At 33.9% G+C, this 23,479-nt stretch overlaps 1 protein-coding gene across 1 annotated transcript in view; it reads left to right on the top strand.

The window, feature by feature from the left end:
- Positions 1-23,004, top strand: part of LRRIQ3 (leucine rich repeats and IQ motif containing 3) — a gene marked incomplete at both ends in the record, with an annotated part of 135,673 nt that extends 112,669 nt beyond the window's left edge. Inside the window, 2 exons of the mRNA XM_081056713.1 lie at positions 13,587-14,292; positions 22,848-23,004. Coding sequence (XP_080912839.1) covers positions 13,587-14,292; positions 22,848-23,004 — 863 coding nt within the window. The remainder of the gene's footprint in view (positions 1-13,586; positions 14,293-22,847) is intronic.
- Between the last annotated feature and the right edge of the window lie 475 nt (positions 23,005-23,479).

The raw sequence follows: 23,479 nt of genomic DNA on the forward strand, positions 1-23,479 counted from the left end.
AAAACATAGAAATTTGATAGAGAGTATAAGGAAGGGTGAAAGGCTACTTTAGGTAACACAATCTTCTTTATATAAGGGAGTCTACTTTAGATAGGTAAGGCCACTTCTGAAGAGACAATATTTGTTCTATGATGAAAGGGAATGATCCATGTGAAAATTGTCGGAAAGAGTATACCGAGCAAAGGCAGCAACACAAACCATAAATTGGGAACAAGCTTCACAATGATCAGAATGAAGTCTGTGAACCTGATGTATAGTGAGTAAAGGATGATAAGTTTGGATAAAAGGGAAGAAAGAGCCTTGTAAGCCAAAGTAACCCAAGTATCAGAACTTGGGTCTACATTGTGCTACTCCTGTCCATACTTATCTATAAGTGTAACCTTATTAAGCCATATTCATATAAAATTATATTTATAACCCCAAAAGTCAATACATTTCAAGCAAATGAATGGTAGCAAAAGACTTGAGTCATATTGCAAGTGCAATAAAGTCAAAATCAGATGTAAACGGGGATTTCCAGTATAGTGGAGTGGGGAGCCTGACAGACCCTCTACCCAGCAAAACCATTGTTTAACTTGTGAAAACTACAAAAATCAATTATTTAAAATTCCTGGAAAATTATTCTGAGGACATGGCAAATGGAGAAACACTTATTCAAGGAAATCTACTAAATTGCAGTAAGAAAAGTGAAAATCTGTGGTATTTATGCCATGACCTGCTTCTTTGTCCACCTCATCCTTGCTCTAAATGAGAGAAACAGAAACTCTATCCAGGACGCTCTACTCTGGGCATATGGGGCCAAAATGACAGGGTTCTTTTTTTCTTCAGTCCCCAATGTCAGGCGACAGTTTTACGCTGGAGAGGAAGGCTTCTGGCATTTTCCATTTACCCAGAAGCTCTATTCCAGTCTGGCAGAGACAGAAGACTGAGGATTCCTACTCCGTCCCCGTCTCTACTCCAAGGGTGGAAGCTCTAACTCAGACATGGTAGTGTTGGAATACTGGGGCTGCAGTACCCTCACTCGAGCTTGCTGTTAAGGCAGAGCTTCTGCACTGGGAGGGGCAAAATAAAAAAAAAAAATCAGAGGTTACCACTCCCCTTTCCCAGAACCCGCTCATAGAGTGGGATTGCTACTCCAGAAGAAGCAGGTCACTGTCCTCACTCCAGTTTCTGCGCAGAGGAACGGAAGTTCTGCCCAGGTGGAGAGGCAGACCATATGATGAAGAGTTCTTAAGCTCTGAATGAAGCTATTGAGTTTACCTGAGATAAATGGAAAATTCCATGCCTAAAGGCATTGTTGAAAACAGTGGAGATTTTGGTGCAAAGCAATTAAGAGGGTGCTCATAGTTTCATAATACTGCTAGCAATAAGTGAAATGACAGAACAACCAGAAGTTTAACACAGAAACCAGGGGAACCAGCAGCAAAGAACCCTCCAGGGATCACAGTCAACCCTGAGCATCATGATGTTTATGCACATGTGCTGATTTCACCCACTCAGGAGCAGTTCAAACAGGACATGGGACAGATTTAAAGATTTCTCAGCCATCGTGAATAATGAATGCTATAGTGAACCTAGGGGTACATATATCTTTATGGATAAATATTTTCTGTTTTCAGATTTTTTTGGTAGATACCTAGAAGAGAGATTGCTGGGTCATATGTTAGTTGTATTCTTAATTTTTTGAGGAGCCTCCTTACTGTTTTCCATAGTGGCTGTATCGATTTGCATTCTCACTATTTTACACTGTATGTATGAGAATTCCTTTATTTTAAATTAAGTTTATTGTGGTAACAATGGTTAGTAAAATTACAAAGGTTTCAAGTGTACAATTCTGTAATACATCATCTATATATTTCTCTACAACCTCTCCAACACTTGTTATTACTTGTCTTATTGATAATGGCATTCTAACAGGTGTGAGGTAGTATCTCATTGTGGTTTTGATTTGCACTTCCCAAATAGCTAGTGAAGTTGAGCATTTTTTCATCTATCTGTTGGCTGTTTGTATATCTTCTTGGGAGAAGAGTCTGTTAGCTCCTCTGCACATTTTTTAATTGTATAGTTTGTATTTTTCTTGTTGAGTTGTACAAGTTCCTTATATATTTTGGATATCAGCCTCTTATCAGAGGTGTTCTTTGCAAATATCTTCTGTTGTTCTTTGCAAGTATTTGGTTAGTTGCCTCTATGTTTTGTTGATGGTTTCTTTTGCTGTGCAGAAAAGTTTTAGTTTGATATAATCCCATTTATTTATTTTTACTTTTACTTCCCTTACCCTTGAGGTCAAATTCATAAAATCCTCTCTGAACTCAAGGTCCATAAGTTTAGTGCCTATACCTTTTTTTCTATGCAGTTTATTGTTTCAGATCTTATGTTTAGGTCTTTGATCCATTTTGAGTTAATTTTGGTATTGGTGACTAATAACAGTCTAGTTTCATTCTTTTGCATGTGACTTTCCTGTTTTCCCAGCACCATTTATTGAAGAGTCTTTGTTTTCTCCATTGTATGTTTTTGGCCCCTTTGTTGACAATTATCTGTCCATATATTTGTGGGTTTATTTCTGGGCTCTCAATTCTATGTCATTGGTCTGTGTGTCTGTTTTTCTGCCAAGACTTGGAAACAACAAAATTGTCCTTCGACAGATGATTGGATAAAGAAGATGTGCTACATATACACATTGGAATGTTACTTAGTCATAGGAAGAGATAAATACTGCCATTTGCAACAACATGGGTGGGTCTTGAGATTATTATGCTAAATGAAATAAGTCAGACACAAAAATTTAAGAACCGTATGACTTCACTGATACGTGGGATATAAAACTGAAAGCAACAAAGGAACAAGGCAAACAAATAAAGAAACAAAACTCATAGACATAAACAGTTTAGTGATTACCAGAGGTTAAGGGGGGAAGAGGGATGAAAGAAGGTAAAGGGGAAAAAACATGGTGAAGGAAGGAGAACTGACTCTGGGTGGTGAACATACAATGCAATATATAGATGTACTATAGAATTGTACACTTTAAACCTGTATAATTTTAGTAACCAATGTTACCCCAATAAATTTAATTAAAAATGTGTACATAAAATAAAAAAAAATAAAGCATTTCTCAGTCAACACACAGATTTATTAACATGAGGGGGAAGCTTTCCTGGCACAGGGGGCTTAAGCAAAACCTTGACCAAACACTGGCAGAACAACAAGCTTCTTTGACCCATGGTCAACTCCTAAGAAGCCAGATTTAAGAATAAAATCGCACATTTCTGGCAGTCTATAAGACTGTATAAATGCCCAAAACTGCATCCTCTGAACAGCATTGTACAAGGTACTGCCAAACTCCTAATCCCTGGCGTAACATGATACAAAAACGTATAACCTGTGAACTGTGATGACAAACTCCAGAACCCCATGCACCCACCCACACATGCACATCTAACAGTAAAAGGTACAAACCTCAACTGGCTGAGGGGGATAATGCACAATCTTTGACCAATAAATGAGCGATCCTGAATCAGAGGCTGAATTTGCCCATGTAGCCAACCTACAAGATAAAAGGGAAAGGATCTAAGGAGGGACATCATGTAGCTTTCTTTACATTGGGAGTGAAGGTGGGGGAATAGACTTCAAAGAGTTACTTCAGTTCAATCATTAAATACATTAACAAATGACAAAGCAAGTAACATAAGGCAGAAGTCCATTTTAGTTTTCATTATTTATGGCCAGGTATGGAATTTGTTTGGATATTTTGTTCTAGTTAAAATTACCAGAGAAACAGAAGTCAGAGTGGAATTGGTAAAGGTGGAGGAAAACTGTATAAAAGGCAAGTTTTTTTTTAAAGCAATCATAAAGCTATAATTTACTTCCTTGGCATAATTAAACTCATCACAGAAGACCACATGTTATATGATTCCACTTACAATAAATGTCAAGAATATATAAATCTATAGAGATGGAAGGTAGATTAGCAGTTGTCTAGGGTTGGGGAGGTGGCAGAGTTGGGGGATGGAAAGTGACTCTACTAGTTATAGCATTTCTTTTTGGTGTGATACAAATGTTATAAACAAATTGTGTGGTGATAGATGCACAACTCTGAACCATCACATTGTACAGTTTAATGGCTTAATGGTTAACTTTTATGGTATTTTCAATATATCTCAATAAAGACCTTGAAAAAATCATATGTAGACATTTTCAAAACATGCTGGATGTCAACAACGGGATGTTTATCTGAGATGTTGCTGTCACTACCAGGAGCCATATTATTGCAATTGAAACAACTATTTGTAAGCAGCCTCATTAGTTGATGTTTAAGTAATGATGTTTTAAGCATTTTACATATTAATATGAATAGTACTTATAAGTAAGTTTTTATTGTTTTCATGCTTGCCTTTTTATTTTTAGTTTTGGAAATTAATAAGATTTTGAGGTTAGCGTGGAATGCATTACAGTTTTTTTCAATGTAGATTATAGAGAAATAGGCTCGGGGATAGCATTTGCACAAAGAATGTCTAATTTTCAAAAATGTATTAATGGTATTAATTGGGGAGATAATTTCCCAACATCTCTGTAAGTTTTTATCCAATTGCAATCAGTCCCCAATATAGTTCTGTTACATGTGACATGTTCAATTTTTTGTAAACTTTCTTTTTTATGATGATGATCTGGGTCATATCTTAAGCCATTTATACCACATTACGTGTTGCATATGTAATGGGTGGGGTTGGGGAAGACCCTTTTGTATTGTTACTAAGGAAATCCCAAAGGAAGAAAATAGCCACCGTGTCACCTAATTTCAATGACATTTATATGCCTAACACATCAGGGGAATCTCAGTGCATGACAGAAGCTGATGTCACAATTTTTTTGTTTATATTTACTTTCCTTTTCCTTCCTCTCCTATTCTTCTTTGCTTCACCTGAACCCAAAGCTGCCTCAAAGCCTTTTTACTACACAAGGCCATCTGCTTGTGCTAAGATGTCAGGCAGTTTTGCTGAAGAGAGCAACTGCTTAAGATCCATTTGCGAACGTTCAGATCATAGCTGCACTGATTTTAAAATAGTCTTAGACCATTTGTTTCTTCACAGATGGCTCATAAATCTGTAATACATTTAGAACCAAACAAGCTCTGTTGACCACAAATGGTACTGGCTTCTGTGTTCCTGTGATTTCTAAAAGTTCCATGTGAACGGTTAAAACTATCTGTAGAAGCAATTGAAAATAGATTGATTATAATGGGATCCAGTTGTTTTGCTCTTAGAGAATTTCAAATGATGTACAATATAAGGATACTTTTCCTTTATCATACATTTATTTTTCATAGGTTAAACTATTTGAAAAAAAATAAATTGTTACCCTGTGTTGAAGAATGCAGTTTGTGGACATTATGACTGTACCTCAAAAATCATCTGGTCTTATTCATAAAAAGTATACAAAGTTATTATTTTTCTCAGTTTTACCTGAGTATTATTAGTAATCATGTAAATGAAAAAAAACAGTATTAGTTTAAAGTGATTTTCTTTTAGGATAAATTTTTTCAAAGAATTAATTAATGAAATATTAAAATGATTTTTTTTAAAGATAAAGAATTTAAATATGATGTATTGGTGAAGTGTTAGCTTGTGTTTGAATAGGAAAGCTTTGAACTTTGGAGACAGTCATACATATAAGAATATTTCACCTAGTTCAGAAAATCTGGATTTCCTCCAATATTTCCTGTCTCGACAAATGCCATCACCATCCATCTGGTTCCTCAAGCCAAAATGCTATCTACCATGTTTCCCCAAAAATAAGACTTAGCCAGCCAATCAGCTCTAATGAGTCCTTTGGAGCAAAAATTAACATAAGATCCGGTCTTATTTTACTATAATATAAGACTGGGTCAATAATATAATGTAATGTAATATAATATAATATAATATAATATAATATAATATAATATAATATAATAAATATAATATAATATAAATATATAATACTGGGTCTTATATTAATTTTTACTCCAAAAGACGCGTAAGAGCTGATTGTCTGGTTAGGTCTTATTTTCGGGGAAACACGTTAGTATTCACCCTCCTTTGTGATCTAATTTATCAGCAGCCCTACGAGCTTTGCCTTTAAAAAAATACTACCCCAAATCTTTCTTCCTCTATGCAACTTCAATGCTTTCACTCTAGCCCTACGTACCATCCAAAGTGCCCGGGCCTCTATCATTGCCTTTCAATCAGTTTCTTACCTAACACTGCGGTCCACATTCGAATCCATTTCTTCATGGTAAAATCATACTCTATCATATCACTCCCCTACTTAAATGGCTCTAAATCTGTTAATAAAATACAAACTTTTTGTTTTCTTCTGTAGCCTATAATACCCCATGTAATCTGCTTTACCACTCTGACCATATCTCATACCACCTTCATCTTGTTCACTGTGTCCCAACATAATTGTCTTTCTCTCTGTATCCCTAAAGGGCCCAATGTGCTCCTACCTAGTGCCCTTGTAGTATATAGCTTCTCATTTCTCCTGGAAAACTTTCCCTCCCAATTTTCCCACTGCTTATCCCTTTTTGTCTTTCAGAATCAGTTGAATTTTCTATTAAAAATCTTTAGTGTATACTGAATATAATTGCTAGACTCATTATCATTTTACTCTGACTGATTTTTATCAGAGCACTTATTCCTGTTTGAAATTTTCCTGTGTATGAGTTTATCTGCCTTCTCTCACTAGAAGTTCCTTGAAACCTGGGATCATGCCTATCATAGTGCCTCATCTCCCGTATCTACAACATGTGTAAAGTACCTTACACATGTTCAGTGCTATATACACACTTTTCACATATATTTGTTATTTGATTGCTATGATTAACAAATAAAACATTTTTTCTACTTTTTTTTTTATAGAAACCAAATAATTCACAAAGAAAAGTAAAATTTTGAGGAAAACATTTAAGAACTGGAGGGAGTTTAAGAAATTTCATAGTTGTAATTACTGAACTTCATTTGAATTTTCAAGCTACTAAAATATGAATGGGTGGATAGAAAGATGGATATATAGATGAGTTAAGAGATGGATAAGTCAAAATGATTCTAGGAAGCTAAAAGCTATTAAGTTCTTCATTGAGATCATATGTAATTTTAAGTAGCTGCCATTGGGGGAAATTGGTGTCTATTACATTACTAAAACATTGAAATTGAGATTTTGAGATCTGAGACTGGATAAATGCTCACAGAGTCTTAGACATATTAAGTACATTATCCAAAAAGAAATTAAAATAGAAGAGTCATTAACATATCAGGATGAATTATAATTGAAATGAAATAGAAATTAATAATTGAGGAATGAGAAAAAGAGAAAAATGAACTTTAATATGACCACAAGTAGAAATTATAAATCCTAAATATCTGTTTTAGATATCTCATAGAAATTGAATCATGTTGTATTTGCCTTTCTGTGATTGGCTTATTTCACTTAGCGTAATGCCCTGAAGGCTTATTTATGTTGTCACTTATCACAGAATTTCCTTCTTTTTCTAAGGCTGGATATATTCCACTATATGTATATGTCTGGACATATTCCACTATATGTATATTTTCATTATTCATTCATCTGTTGATGGAAATTTTCCACTTTTCTAAGGCTGGATATATTCCACTATATGTATATTCATTATTCATTCATCTGTTGATGGAAATTTAAGTTGTTTCCACACTTTGGCTATTGCAAATAGTGCTGCAGTGAACATAATATCTCTTTAAGATCCTGATTTCAATAATATCTCTTTAAGATCCTGATTTCAATTTTTTTTGATAAATACCCAACATTGGATTGCTGGATTATATGATATTTTTATTTTTAATTTTTTGAGGAACCTCCATACTGTTTTCCATAATGGCTGCACCATTTTGCATTTCCACCCACAGTGCACAAGGGTTCCAGTCTCTCCACATCCTTACAAACACATGTGGTATTTGTTTTTTTTTTTTTGTTTTCATAATAGCCATCCTGACAGCTGTGAGGTAGTATCTCATTGTGGTTTTGACAGCATTTCCCTGCATTTCCCTGATGATTAGTTGAACATTTTTTCATATATCTGTTGGCCACTTGTATGTCTTCTTTGGACAAATGTTTATTCAAGTCTTTAGTCTATTATTTAAAAATTTTGTAATATTAGGTTTCCAGCATTGATTTGTAGGAGTTTCTTATATATTTTGGAGATTAACCCCTTATCGGATTTTTGTGGTTTGCAAATATTTTCTCCCATTCTGTGGGTGGCCTTTTTACTCTGTTGATTGTTTGCTTGGCTGTGCAGAAGCTTTTTAGTTTGATGTAATCCCACTTGTCTATTTTTGCTTTTGTTGCCTTTTCCTTTGGTGTCATATCCATGAAATTGTTGTCAAACGTAAAGTCATGAAGCTTCCCCCCATATTTTTTTCTAAAAGTTTTACAATTTCAGGTCTTACATTTATGCCCTTAATTAATTGTGTGTGTGTGTGTGTCTGTGTGTATGTGTGTGTGTAATATGAAATAAGGTTCCAATTTCATTCTTTTGCATGTGGATATACAATTTTCCCTTCACCATTTGTTGAAGAGACTAGTCTTTCCCTGTTGTTTGTTCTTGGCACCCAAAGATCAGTTTACTGTATACATGTGGATTTATTTCTGGGCCCTCTATTTTTCATTGGTCTATATGTCTCTCTTTATGACAATACTGTACTACTTTAATTACTGTAGCATCATAATATATTTTGAAATCAAGGAGTGTGTGTGTCCTCTAGCTTTATTTTTTCTCTAGATTAATTTGTCTACTTGCTGTCTTTTATGGTTTCGTATGAATTGCTTTATTTTTTTTTCTATTTCTATAAAAAATGTCATCAGGATTTTGATAGGGATTGCATAGACTTGCATAGATTGCTTTGGGTACTATGGATAATTTAACAGGATTGATTATTTCAATCCATGAATACAAGATATATTTCTATTTGTGTCTTCTTCGTATTCTTTCATCAATGTCTTAATGTTTTCAGTATAAAGATCTCTCACTTGCTTGATTAAATTTATTTCTAAGAATTGCGTTGTTTTGGTACTATTTTTTGTAAAGGGATTGTTTTCCTGATTTCTTTTTCAGATGGTCTGTTGTTCCTGTATAGAAATACAGCTTATTTTTGTATGTTGATTTTGTGACCTGCAACTTTATTGAATTTATTAGTTCTAACCATTTTGGGCATAGTCTTTACAATTTTCTAGATATAAGATCATGTCTCCTGCAAACAGAAACAATTGTACTTTTTCCTTTCTAATTTGGATGGCTTTTACTTCTTTTTGTTGACTAATTACTCTGGGTAGGATTTTGTTGATTAGGTTGTCATCCTTGATTTTTTTCTGATATTAGAGGAAATGTTCTCAGTTTTTTAGTATTATCATACTAGCTTTGACAATCCATCACCAGTAGATCTTCCTTACAAGAAATGCTAAAGGGAGTTCGTTAAGTTGAAAGAGATAATTATGCTAAGTGAAATTAGTCAGAGATAAAAAGTCAGGAACCATATGACTTCACTGATATGTGGGATATAAAACTGAAAACAACAAAGGAACAAGACAAACAAATAAAAACTCATAGACACAGACAACAGTTTAGTGGTTACCAGACGGTAAGGGGGAGAACGATGGTAGATGAGGGTAAAAGGGATCAAATATACGGTGATGGAAGGAGAACTGACTCTGGGTGGTGAGCACACAATGTGATATATAGATGATGTAATACAGAATTGTACACTTGAAACCTATATAGTTTTACTAACCATTGTCACCCCAACAAATTTAATAATTAAAAAAAAAAGAATGCTGAACAGCAACATGATCGACTAACTACGTGCTTTAAAAAAAAAGTACTGTTAGACATTTTAAGGCACTAAGACAGAGACCTATTAAAAGTTTTTTTATGCTTTTTTATTATTTGCCAAAACAATATTAAACATTTCATCATTTTGTATTTATGAACACTCTTTTCAATCCTCTGCTTAAGAAACATACTAAGTGATAGAACTAGGATTCGAACCCAGTCAAGCTGTCTCCAAATTTTACCAATATGCAGGGGATAGTGATCTTGAGCAAAAGATTCACTCTTCCAATTGCTTACTCATACATCCAACAAATATACTTAGTGGCATCTACTATTTAACTTTGCTACCTACTCACCCCCGCAAAAAAACAAAAACAAAAACAAAAACAGAAAACAAAAAACAAAACAAAACTACTTTCTGCAAAACACTAGGCTAGATGATAGGAATGGCGGATAAAAGAAAACTTAGATAAGCTCTTTAGATCTTATATCTAGCTTGCTACTATGGCTAAGAATTACTACATATAGCTTTAATATAAATGGAGTGTGACAAATTCTATAAGGAAGGGATTGGTATGAGAGTTAATATATATTTCTGTTTAAAGAATAAAGAAAAGATGAAAAGTGAAAAGATCTTGAAGAATGGGTAGAATGTGAACATATGTAGATAGAGAAAACAACATTCTGGACAAAACATATAATCACACAAGCAAAGGCCCAAATATAGGAAGGTGTGATGTATGTATAGGGATAAAAATGAAACTCTTTCCCTATAATATAGGATCCTAAGCTTAAAGGTGAAACTATCCTTCATCTGATGGGTAGAAACCATGAAGGTTTTCTCTTCCTTTTTTTGGGTGGAAGGCATGGCGTGATTAGAATCCTGTTTTAGGAAGATAAATCTTATAGCAATGAGTGATGTTTTAAAGCAGAGATTCTAGAAGCAGAGAAGGAAACTGAGGAGATTCTTCAAAATGTGCTAATGTTACTGTGTTCAACCAATAAACCAGAGACATCTCAATCATCAGTCAGAAAGAAGTGTAGTAGCATCCACAAGAAAGATACTGTTTTTGTCTTCAGAGCCTTCAGTTTCACTGAAGAGTCAATACTTATTTACATTGCACTATTAAGAAGCAAATACACACACACACACACACACACACACACACACACACATATTGTGATTTATAGCAAGAAAAATATAATTGGTCTTTTTACCCAGTTCTGACACAGAGCCCCTTAAAATCATTGGGATTTTTTTGAGTGATGAGAGAAGAGCAACAAAGATGCCTTTTGTTATGTTAGTGAGAAAACTATGGGCCATGACTAAGGATGAGAGCTCATTGCCAGGAGACCCGAACTTCTGATTAGAGGGTTGGAAATTTTAGTCTCTCCCCTGACCTCTGGGGAGGGGACAGTGGCTAGAGATTGAGTTCAGTTGCCAGTGACCAGTGATTTAATTAATCATGCCGATGTAATTAAGCCGCCATAAAAACCCAAATGGACTGGGTTCAGAGAGCTTCCAGGATGGATATTTTGGGGAGAGTGGTACACTTGAAGAGAGAGCATGGAAGCTTTTCACCCTTTCCCCATACCTTGCCCTATGCATCTCTTCAATGTGGCTGTTACTGAGTTATATCATTTTATAATAAATTAGCAATCAAGTAAGTAAAATGTCTCTCTGAGTTCTGTGAGCCACTCTACAAATTACTTGAAACCAAGGAGGGTGTTGGTGGAACCTCCAATTTATAGCTGATTGGTTGGAAGCACAGATAATAACCTGGACTTGCAGTTGGTGTCTGAAGCAAGGGTGCACAGTTTTGTAAGACTGAGCCCTTAACCTGTGGAATCTGACCCTATCTCCATGTAGTAAAAGGGTCAAATATATGGTGATGGAAGGAGAACTGATTCTGGGTGTTAAGCACACAAAATTATATATAGATGATGTATTATAGAAATGCACACTTGAAAGCTATGTAATTTTACTAACCATTGTCACCCCAATAAATTTAAATAAACAAACAAACACATAAATAAATAAATAAATAAATAAATAAATAAATAAATAAATAAATAAATAAGAGTAAGAATTGAGTTGAATTGTAGGACATCCAGCTGGTGTCAGAGCATTACACGGTGGTGTGGGAAAACCCTCTCACCCCCACACAAATTGGAATTGGTGACGAGAAGCTTTAGTAACTTATTAGTGTTGTGTTTTCTGTTCCTGATCTTTTATTCTTAGCCAGCTTTTCTATGATAAACTTTACACATCAAAATCAAATTACATAATTTGAAATCAAATTACACAAAAAATCAAATTACACATAAAATCAAATTACACAAAGCAGTGATGTTTCTTGGTAATTGACTAAGACCACACCCTATTTACTCTAGACCTGAAACTCTGGTTTTTGTCCTTATGTGTCTCTAGTGGCTTGCTCTGGACCCAAACTCTTAATACTTATTTATGGACACATTGTGTATCCTGGTGGGTTACCTTTTTTACTTGCTAGATTTGATTTTTTTGCTTAGCTGTAGACACTTCTTTCCTTACAAATGTTGACAGTCCTGTGGCCTCTCGTGAAAATCACGCCTACGATGTTCACTAGAGGCCATAAGAATATCAACAATCAGAAATTGTATTTTCTTCTACTGCCTGCCTAGACCACAGGCCCTGACCTTCTTCATGGCTACTTTAACTTCCATAAAACATCCACCATCAAATTTGGCATTTTGACATAAATAGACTTTAAGAAAATCATCTATTAGAAACGATAAAATATCTGTAGAATAGAGATAGCAGGGATGTAATTTTAATTGATAGAGGGAATCAGTCAAACATGGGAAACATGTTTTCCTAAGATTCATGAGTATAATTTTTAACCTGTATTTGCCACCTGATCCTAAATTCATCTATAGGCTTGTCAGAAAATAAATGTATGAATAACAATGTGATTCCAGTTATTATTAGGTTTGCTGTGATAACAAATAGACAGAGAAATATATATTGATTCAAACATAATTGGCTTTTATTTCTGGGTTACATAAGAGTCTGAGTTAGATAATCCTTATCAGTGAGTAGTTTTCAAGCAGTGATTTAGGGAACCAGAGTCCTCCCATTTTGTGTATCTACCATCTTGTAGGGCCTTGTCCTCATCTCTGTGCAGTGGGTCAGAAGAAGAAAGAATGTACAGAAGGGGCACTTTTTTTTCTTAATAGCCTTAGACAACAAATGACACATATCACTCCTGCCCACGTTATTGGAGAGGACTTAATTTCATGGCCAAACATAATAGTAAAGGAGGCTAAGAAATTTGATTTCTTTGTGTATTCAATGTAAAGAAAGACAATGATGGCAGCTATTAGTTTCCACCAGAGTTAAGCAAGGTAAAACAGATTGCAAAGAACTTTGCAAATATAATAACTATATGTAAAAATAATATATATATAATTAATAGAAGATAATTTACTGCTGTTGAGTCAGTGCAAGTTGAATAATTGAGAATATAATGGAGGAAATATAGGAATCAGTGCATTTTTGTATTAAAATGTTTCAATATTGATTTTTTCTTTCCCAAATCACTATTGAATAAAAAATTTAAAAGGAACATCAGTTGGGGAAAATGCTTCTCAATATAAGTAAATAATGGGTTCTTTGAACTTTACGAATGTAGCTTTCAAAACAAATGAGACAGAAAATAAACTGTGCTTAACACTTACATAATGTATTATATTTGTCTGCTGTGTGATATAGGTCAGAAGTCTGAAGTTGAGGATGAAGAATTGGATGCCAGTTTTAGGATATCAGTGTTCAAACTACCTATACGTACTTCAGATTCAGTATCAAAACACAAAAAACAAGATTCTTTTCCTACATATGCCCAGCCATTTTTTACCACTCATCAAAAACCAATACTTGAAAACAAAGACACGGCATTACAGAAGAAAGTCAGAAGAGAGTTTTTGATGACACACAGAACTGGTATAAAACTCCGAACATTTCGTGATATTGACAAATTTTACTCAGAACAAAAGATGCAAGAAAGCCATGAAAAAAAAGTAATGGCTATCGCCATAGCAAAAGTTGCCCAAGAAAGAGTTGGTTTAACTGTTCAGGAAACTTTAAATAAGAAAAAATATGCTGCACAAAGACGAATGGCAAAAGATAAGGAGGCAATTCAGAATGGTTTACAACAACTTTGGCAGGACAGATTAAACTACCTTGAAAAAGTTAGAAAGAGGAGAGCTTTGTTTTTGGAAGAAAAAAAACAAAAGGCTGAAGACCGTTTATTAATTCAAAACTTAAATAATGAGCGTACTATTTTGACCAGAGGAATAATTAAATTTGACAGATTGAAGAATAATGAGGCTATCTTAAAAGAGAAACATCAGATTGTTCAGCAAAAACTGGAACAGGAAAAATATCAAAAGGATTTTCTTAAACATATGAAGGATTTTAGGTAGGTACAATTTTGATATAATATAAGCTTTAAAGTCAATTTCATGTGAATATTGCATATTAAATGTCTAGTTCTAATAAACTACTTTATAACAGTATCACTTCTCTTATACTAATTCATACTCAGAATTTCTCTAAGAATCCACGTTACCTTTCCAACTGTGACCTCCATCTTCACTTTGCATCATTTCTGCAACCATATCTGTTCTACAGCTTACACCTTCAACTATCTTCTTTTTTTAATTAAAATTCTTTAGGGTGACAATGGTTAGTATAGTTACATAGGTGTCAAGTGTACAATTCTGTAATACATCATCTATAGGAGTATATCACATTGTGTGTGAGGTATACCCAAAAAATCTGGAAACATTTATCCATTGTAGTCACACAACAGCCTAGCCAACTGTCCCTCCAGGTCTTTCCTTAAGGAAAGAAGAGTCTGTGAGATTGTGCCTTTCTGGGACTCTGTTCCATCCTTGTGTTTACACCTTATGTCTCTCTCTCTCTGATCCCCAAAAGATTGTTTGCAGCCAAAGATGGGTAAGATATCTCACGGGAGATACAACCTAAGCCAGGTGGAACCGAGTGGGGACCCCCAATGAGCTGCCTTAAACAAATATGGGAAAGGGCCTTGCCTCCCCTTCTCCCTGCTTGGGAAAGTCTGTATCCATAAAGATATATGTGCTCCAATGTTCATTGCTACTTTATTTACGGTGGCCAAGACATGGAAACAAGCAAAATGTCCTTCGATAGATGATTGAATAAAGAAGATGTGATATATACACACAATGGAATACTACTTTGTCAACTATTGTTTAAAATTAAGTTCTGATCATGTCATTTCCTACTTATGTTGATACATGGCAGTTGCCTACAAAATAAACTCAAATCTCTTTTGAGTGGCGTTGCAGACCTCATGCTCTGTTCCCATCTGTGTAGATTCATCTCACTGAATGTTCTACTGTAGTTTCCTCCCTCTTCCCCTAGCCTCACTCTTTGCTCCAGACTAAATTATTCACCACTCCATACCCAACTTTTTACTTTCTGATCCCTGTGATCATACTGATACTAGGCCCTTTTTTCTCAAATATACACTCCAAAACGGTACTATAAGCCCACAGTGTTACTGTTGTCTACATAATACAAGCTTCTATGTGACTGCAAATTCTGCTTTGAAGTGTTCAAATTGGTGGTGGGGGGGGTAGTGCCCACATATGAAGAAAAGGCACTCTTTTCTCCAGGAAGACACATCACTAGTAGCAGATGCTTAGTCAAGTGTGACCGTGTTTTACCCCATTTGCCCCCATTGTGTAGTGCATGAACTTTACAACCACTGACAAAATACATCCTTTTATTATCCACCAACTGAACTGACACATTCACTATCAGTCTCTCCTCAACTGCTTTTCAGTTCTGTTAGTCCTTTTCATTTGGTGTTGCTCCCATTGCAAATTTAACATATCTCAATTGTAACAGTTATTATAAGAGAGCCTATAGGTTAGCTTGTGAAGTCCTTTATAAGATAATTTGGACTGGTTTTTCAATTTCAGTGCCTACTACAGTACTTAGTTTCCAAAATCTATTCAATAATTTAAGTAATTATTGAATAATTAAAGAAAATGGGTAAAAAAAAAATCCCAGTTTTTTTTTAAATTAGGAATGATTATATATAAGTCCATTTGGGTCATATAATAGCCTCTGGTACAACCCAAGTGTTTTTTATATATTTGTGCTCAATACTTAAGCCATTGTAATAAAAAACAATGCATTTTCCCCTAAATGTTTGTATAGTGAATATAATAAAAATTATTAAATGTATACTGAAAATATAATTAACCAAGCTACAAATATAGCTTCACTAGTCATTAGAATAGGTGTCTATCTTAAAACAAATGCTCATTTCATAATAATAAATTTGTCCTGCACATTCTTTTTCTGTTTCTCTGTGATCACTGGCATTTCTACTAAGGGGTACTTACCCGAAATTCAAATCATTCAAATAGTAATTCACTTCCAGCTATTTAACATGCCAGTTGATATGGGGACATAAAGATTCTTTGGCCCCCAAAACTGAAAATTTAGGTGGAGAGAAGTCATTAGGCAATAAATCTTCCAGAATGAAATAATAATATAAGAAATAACATAAGAACTACCAAGGTACAGAATTAAGATTTAAATAAACAGATGAAAGTAATCTAGGCTACCTTCAAAGCAAAAGCTTAGCATCAAAGTGATTATTAATTTCAATTCTCCTCCCTACCCCCACACAAAAATTAATAAAATATACTTGCTCCTCTAAGAACTCACAGCTGAGTAACAAACCTAAGGATATATTTGAATTATTACAAAAAGTAAAGTAGGAAAATTACAATTGATTAGAATTTGGAAAAGCAAAGATATGAGGAGAAAGCATTATTGGCAGAGAGGATGAGCAAAATAGAAAAGTTCAGGATAGGTAGCACAGAGGAGAAGGAGGAGGTAGTGAATGTCACTCTACCTATAGCACAAGGTTTATGAAGAATAGTTGAGGGTCAATTGCTTAAGAAATATTAAATTGGATTAGAAAGGGCCTCTAAACCTCAGCGGATAGTCTCATTGTGAAGACCATTAGAAATCCTTCTGGAAAAAAAAAATCATTGCATTTTAAACATGTATTTTACCACAGAACCTTCTTTTTGAGAAATATATCTGTGTCTATGAGTTTTTGTTTCATTGTTTGTCTTGTGCCTTTGTTACTTTCAGTTTTATATCCCACATATCAGTGAAGTCATATGGTTCTCAACTTTTTCTGTCTGACTTATTTTGCTTAGCATAATAATCTCAAGATCCATCCACGTTGTCGGAAATGGTGCTATTTCATCTTTAGTTATGGCCGAGTAATATTCAATTGTATATATGTACCACATCTTTATCCAATCATCTATCAAAGGACACTTTGGTTGTTTCCATGTCTTGTCCTCCATAAATAAAGCTGCAATGAATATCAAAGCACATATATCTTCACGGATAAATGTTTTCAGATTTTTTGGGTGTATATCTAAGAGAGGGATTGCTGGGTGATATGGTAATTCTATTCTTAAATTTTTGAGGTGGTTACCACAGGGTAAGGAGGGAGAGAGGTGGTAGAAAAGGGTAAAAGGGAACAAATATATGGTGATGGAAGGAGAACTGACTCTGATGGTGAACAGGCAATGTGATATATAGATGATGTAATACAGAATTGTACTCTTGAAACCTATATAATTTTACTAACCATTGTCACCCCAATAAATTTTAATTAAAAGGTAAAAAAAAAATATCGTAGAACAGTAATCTTCACAATGTACTTTGGACAAAGCTGCCTCAAACGCAAACATTTTTAAATTGTTCCATGAAGATATTCGTATTTTAAACTTAAGTGAGAGGTTTCTGAAAATTAGATTGATTCAAAATATTTTAACCTACGTTTAGTAAATTTAAATTTCATTTGCTGTGAAATGAATTTTTTTAAGGTTCAATTAACATGTAACATATTAGTTTTAGTTGTACAACATAATGTTGTACAACAAATGTATTTGTATATATTGCAAAATGATCACCACATTAAGTCTAGCTAACATCCTTAACAATACAGTTATACGTGCTTTTGTTGTGATGAGAACTTCTAAGATTTATTCTTTATGTAACTTTCAAATTTGCAGTACAGTATTATTAAGTATAGTCACCATGTTGTACGTTATATTCTTATGACTTATTTATAAACTGAAAGTTTGCAACTTTTGACTCCTCCTTTACCTATTTCATCCACTCCCTGCCCCCACACCTCTGGTAACCACCAATGTGTTCTACATCTATGAGCTTTCTTTTTCATTTGTTTGTTTTAGAGTCCACATATAAGTGAGATCATACGGTATTTGTCTTTCTCTGACTTATTTCACTTTGCATAACGCTGTGAGGTGCCGTTCATATTGTTGCGAATGGCAACATTTTCTTCCTTTATATGCCTGAATAATATTCCATTGTGTGTGTATATGTGTGTGTGGAGGGGCTGTGTGTATGTTATATCCCCCCACACATAAACATACACACATTTTCGTTACGGATGATATTTTAAGAACATGAAACCATGACTTACATAAATATAAAATGAACATTTTATTTTACTTACTAATTAATGTCTTATTAATTAGTAAGACATTACAGCTGTTCAAATGAGATTTTAAGAGCATCTATATAAATAGGCAATCAGGAATGTCAAAATAAATTTAGTCATTGTCCATCTGCAATAATCAATTTTAACTACATTGGAGAAAATTCATTTACATTTCTATAGACAAGAATCATGTGCATTACTCATAGTTTTATTCAAATTATAGGGTTATAAAATAGCTCAAAGAGATTGAAATACACAGATAACTTTGAAGGGTACACCAGACAAGATCCCCAGTATTTTTTTTTACCCTTTTGAAGTATTTCACATTATTATTATTTTTTTTTTCTGATATTACATTCAAGCTTAACAGGCACAGTTTTATCCTGGTGATATTTTAGGTGGCAAATGCATACATACATTTAAGGCTTGTCTAAAACTACTGAGATATCATTATAGCTGCTTATTTCATTTACATTTTTAAATGCTATCATTTACAAAAAATAGTTTGTACTAGAAAGGAATATAAAATAAGAATGCATTTGCCTTTTTTTAGTTATAAGACATTTTAAAACTATTTAATGAGGTACTTTACATACTATCTTTTTAAGTATGAACATATTTTATGTTTTTCTCCTCCAAAATTTAAAAACATTTTCATTAATGGTATACTCTGTGTGTGTGTGAGAGAGATTTTTGGAAATAGTTTTTCTATGACTTACTTTAATACAAAATATTTTGTGAAAGAATGAAAGCTAGTCTGGTATATCAAAACCAAATCTAATGAAAATCAATATTAAGAAATTTAATCAGCTTGGTTTTATCATAGCAAATTGAATGTCTGGCCATCATTAATTTGTAGAGAATACAGAGTCAAGTGAGCTTCCTAATGTATCTTAACTAAATTATTTTCTCTTGAAACTGCTGCAAAGATATTATCTTTGAAAGCACACAGGAATAAGGCAGTATTCTAGTTATGTCAGTGATGTGTCCTAAAGGGCATTACTGAGTTTTATTTATAAATATTTTCAAATAAAGAAAAGAGTATCAACACACAAAAGACAGCTGTGACTCAAAAAAAAAAATAAAACATCTGTCTAGAGACTAAAGACGTTTTCAATTATTTTCCGACTGCTTCAACTACTTGACCTAAAAGCATTCTGATGGATCTCCATTACTAGTGAAGTCATTACTGAGAAGGTAGCTCCCTAATCCTGCTGTGGAATGAGGAAGAAAGAAGGGTGTCTATAAAACTCTGGATTAGGAAATTGATAAAATACCCACAGAGGTATTTAAGAAGTAATTAAGATAAAGAAGATGTGGTATATACACACAATGGAATACTATTCTACCTTAAGAAAAAATGAAATAGTGCCATTTGCCACAACATGGATGGATCTTGAGATTATTATGCTAAGCAAAATAAGTCACACAGAAAAAGTCAAGAATCATATGATTTCACTGATATGTGGTATATAAAACTGAAAGCCACAAAGACACAAGACAAACAATAAAAAACGCATAGACATAGACAATAGTTCAGTGGTTACCAGAGGGTAAGGGGGGAGGAGGGTAAACAGGATCAAATATATGGTGATGGAAGGAGAACTGATTCTGGGTAGTGAACATAGAATGTGATATAGAGATGATGTATTACAGTTAAAACCTATGTAACTCTACTAACCATTGTCACCTCAATAAACTTAAAAAAAAAAAAGAGAGAGAGAGAGATTTTGAAATGAAAGAACTTATGTATCAGGTAAAAACCCAAATATTTTTGTCTGTACTCTGAAAAAGTGATAATACTGCTCAGGGCAGAACAGCAGGGCATCTATTTTGAAGTGGGATATTAATTAACATGGAAAATCTGGCAAATAAGCAAATACCCAATTACATCATCTACTCCTCTTTATTTTGGTCATCAATTGACTTCCTATTCACTTCCTTTTGACTTCTTTATTCTCTGTGGTCTTTATATCCTGATTTGTGAAGCTCTTCTCCATCCAAATTCTACTGTAATCACGGTTAACTTCCAAATTCTTAAGAGCAACCTTCCCAATTGCCTAGCCAAAACACTTTTGATCCCAACAATCTTTAAACTCATTTCCATAGACATATAAAAGCCCCTCACATCATTTGGAATTGCTTTACCTCTTAAATTTTAAATTGTTGTATACTTATTTATGGCTGAAGTCTTCTATCGCTTCAACTCTTTTTTTTTTTTTTCCTTTATTTTCACCACATGTATTCTTCAAAGATAGGCCTTCCATATTTTTGTTAAGCTGTGTCTAAGTATTTTATGTTTTTTCTCATGGTATTGTAAATAGAATTTCATTTTTCAATAGTATATTATATAAATACAATAAATCATTGTATTTCTCTTCAATTCCTTTAAATGTTTTTTTTTTAACTTTTCTGTTTTGTGTTTTGGTTTTTTTACATTTTTGTCCACAGTTTATAATTGTTGTTTGTGGGAGGGCTATTTGAATACCTTTTTTAGACTTAATTAGTACCCTTAACTATATGTACAATGTCCCTTTTGCCATAACTTCTACTCTGCTACATGTCTACTCTCCAGACATGACTACTCTCCAGAGCTCCAGACTCAACAGTTGTGTCTAATTTTCATTCAATGAGTGTTAATTTCTAGGCATTCCTCTTAACATTTTAAATGTTTTAGGTCATTTACTTCTTACTAAATCCTATGAGTTGAATTGTGCCTTCTTAAAGATGAAGAAAATGTTGCAGACATTGCATAAAATATCTTGTCTAGAAATCACATAATCATTGAGTTGCAGATCTGTGTTTCAAACTAAGTAGAATGGCTCTACCACCTGCACTCTTAGCCATAAGTCATTGCTTCTCTGTATTCAAGTCCCGAGGCATCATTACTTGGATAACCAGGGTGTTTAAACTTAATATTACCAAAGAAGAACTCCAGTCTTTTTTCCCATCTGGTTGTCATTCCTACATTTTCTGTTCTGATGAATGCCACTATTATCTATCCAGTGAAAGGAATTATTAAATGCCAGGTAAAGATTTTAAATATATTAACACATTTAATCCTTTACTAAACACTGTAAGGTTGGATTATCCCCTTTTCTAAAGATGAAGAAAATGAGGTAGAGATAATTTAAATAACTTGTCCAGAATTGCAGTCAATCATTTGCAGATTTTGTAGATTTAGGCTTCTTTCACTTCCCAAGTCCAGATTTCTGAGTACCTCTAAATACAAATAAAGGATTCCATGATATCATCTAAGTTTGTTTTGCTAGGCTTATCTTCTCTGTTCTCCTTACCAGAACTGTATGACCCAGACAATCAGTGTTGTCATTTCTTGAAGCAAGCCAAGCTGTGCTACCCTCTCTGCCTTTATTTTAGCTCTGAAACCTTTCTTGTCTTCTGTCAGCTTGTTCTCCAGATTATGTTTACTTGCTTCACTCTGTCTTGTTACACAGTGCTTTCATTATGGTACTATAATATTACATTTATGTATTTATATACCTTTATTTCTCTTTACTTTCTATAAACTTCTCATAGTTATAATGTCCTATGTATATATTTCTAGCACCTAGGGAATGTGCCAAATATTGTAATAATAAAGAACTCTTAATGAATAAGGATGAATGAATGAATTCTTCTAAGATCCATGACATTTTCCGGGTTTGACAGCATAACTTGTTTCACCTTTCTCTAACTTGAATCTGTATAGGTCTCCTAGGGCTGCCATAACAAAATACCACAGACTGGGTGCTTTAAACAACAGAAATTTATTTCCTCACAGTTTGAGAGTCTAGAAGTCCAAGATCAAGGTGTTGCCAGTTTTGGCTTCTCCTGAGGCTTCTCCTTCGCCTGTAGATGGCTGCCTTCTCACTGTGTCCTCACATGGCCTTTGTTTTGTGTGTGCACGTCCTTTGTGTTTCTTCATCTTTTTATAAGGACACCACTCATATTGGATTAGGGCCCAGCCATATGATATCATTTAAATTTAATTACCTCCTAAAGGACCTATCTTCAAATGCAATCACATTCTAAGGTACTGGGAATTAGGACGTCAACAATTTGGGGTGTGGGGAGACACAGTTCACTCCAAAACAGACTCCTGCAAGAAGCCTGGATTTAGTGAGGTTAAGTGAAAGTTCTGAAAATCATGGCATAGTTTGGTTTAAATGCTTCTGTGGGAATCTCAGCCAAGGTTTGTGAGGATTCTGTTACAGCCAACAGGAATCTTAGAAATAGTAGCCTAATGTGAATATTATTGAATGTTATAATAAAGTTCCATACAATAAGTGAAATTCTCTCTTTTTTTTCTCATTTGTGTATGTCTGTTTTGAAAACATCTAATTATCATTAACAATCTGATTGCTTGAAATAGTTTTCGTAATTTAAAAGTATCTCAATCTATTACCTTTCCTTTTTCCTCTTAGGGCTCAAGAAACATATAAAAGACACAGTGATGAAAAATTTGTTATTTCTATGATTGCCTTTCAAAAAGCTTGTGAAAGATTACAAGATGCGAAAACAAAAGTTGCAATTGTGAAAGCAAATTTAGGCCTTAAAGTTCCCAGTGGAATAACGAAATGAACCCATGCCAAGTCACATCCTGCGGTCATCTTCAATGATGGCCATTATTTTTAGTTAAAGGACTTTGAAATAATACTATAAAAGAAGAAACACTCTATGTCATAAGTTGGATTTTTATATAAATCTTCTTAGAAATATAAAGAGTAATGAAAATGTTTCTTTTATTGATCGTAATTTAGCTGAAATTAACTTGACTTGGCACCCCTAAAGATTCCTCATATATATCCGCATGTCCAAGGAACAATTAAAATCAATTTCATTTATTGCAGTAAATATTGCAAAAGGCATTGCTTATACTATTTCATACCCGAGTGTAGCAATTCATAAGATATGCTCAGTTTTTCTGGCAATCAGAATAGTAATTTCTGCCCCAGCTGCTGATTTTTATTAAAACACTGTGTACTTAGATTAATCTCATTACCTGCTTTCATATAATTAATTGTATTTCCTGTTTATTTTGTTAAAGTGATTTCTG

This window comes from Rhinolophus hipposideros (genome assembly GCF_964194185.1).
Source record: "Rhinolophus hipposideros genome assembly, chromosome: 8".
NCBI lineage: Eukaryota > Metazoa > Chordata > Mammalia > Chiroptera > Rhinolophidae > Rhinolophus > Rhinolophus hipposideros.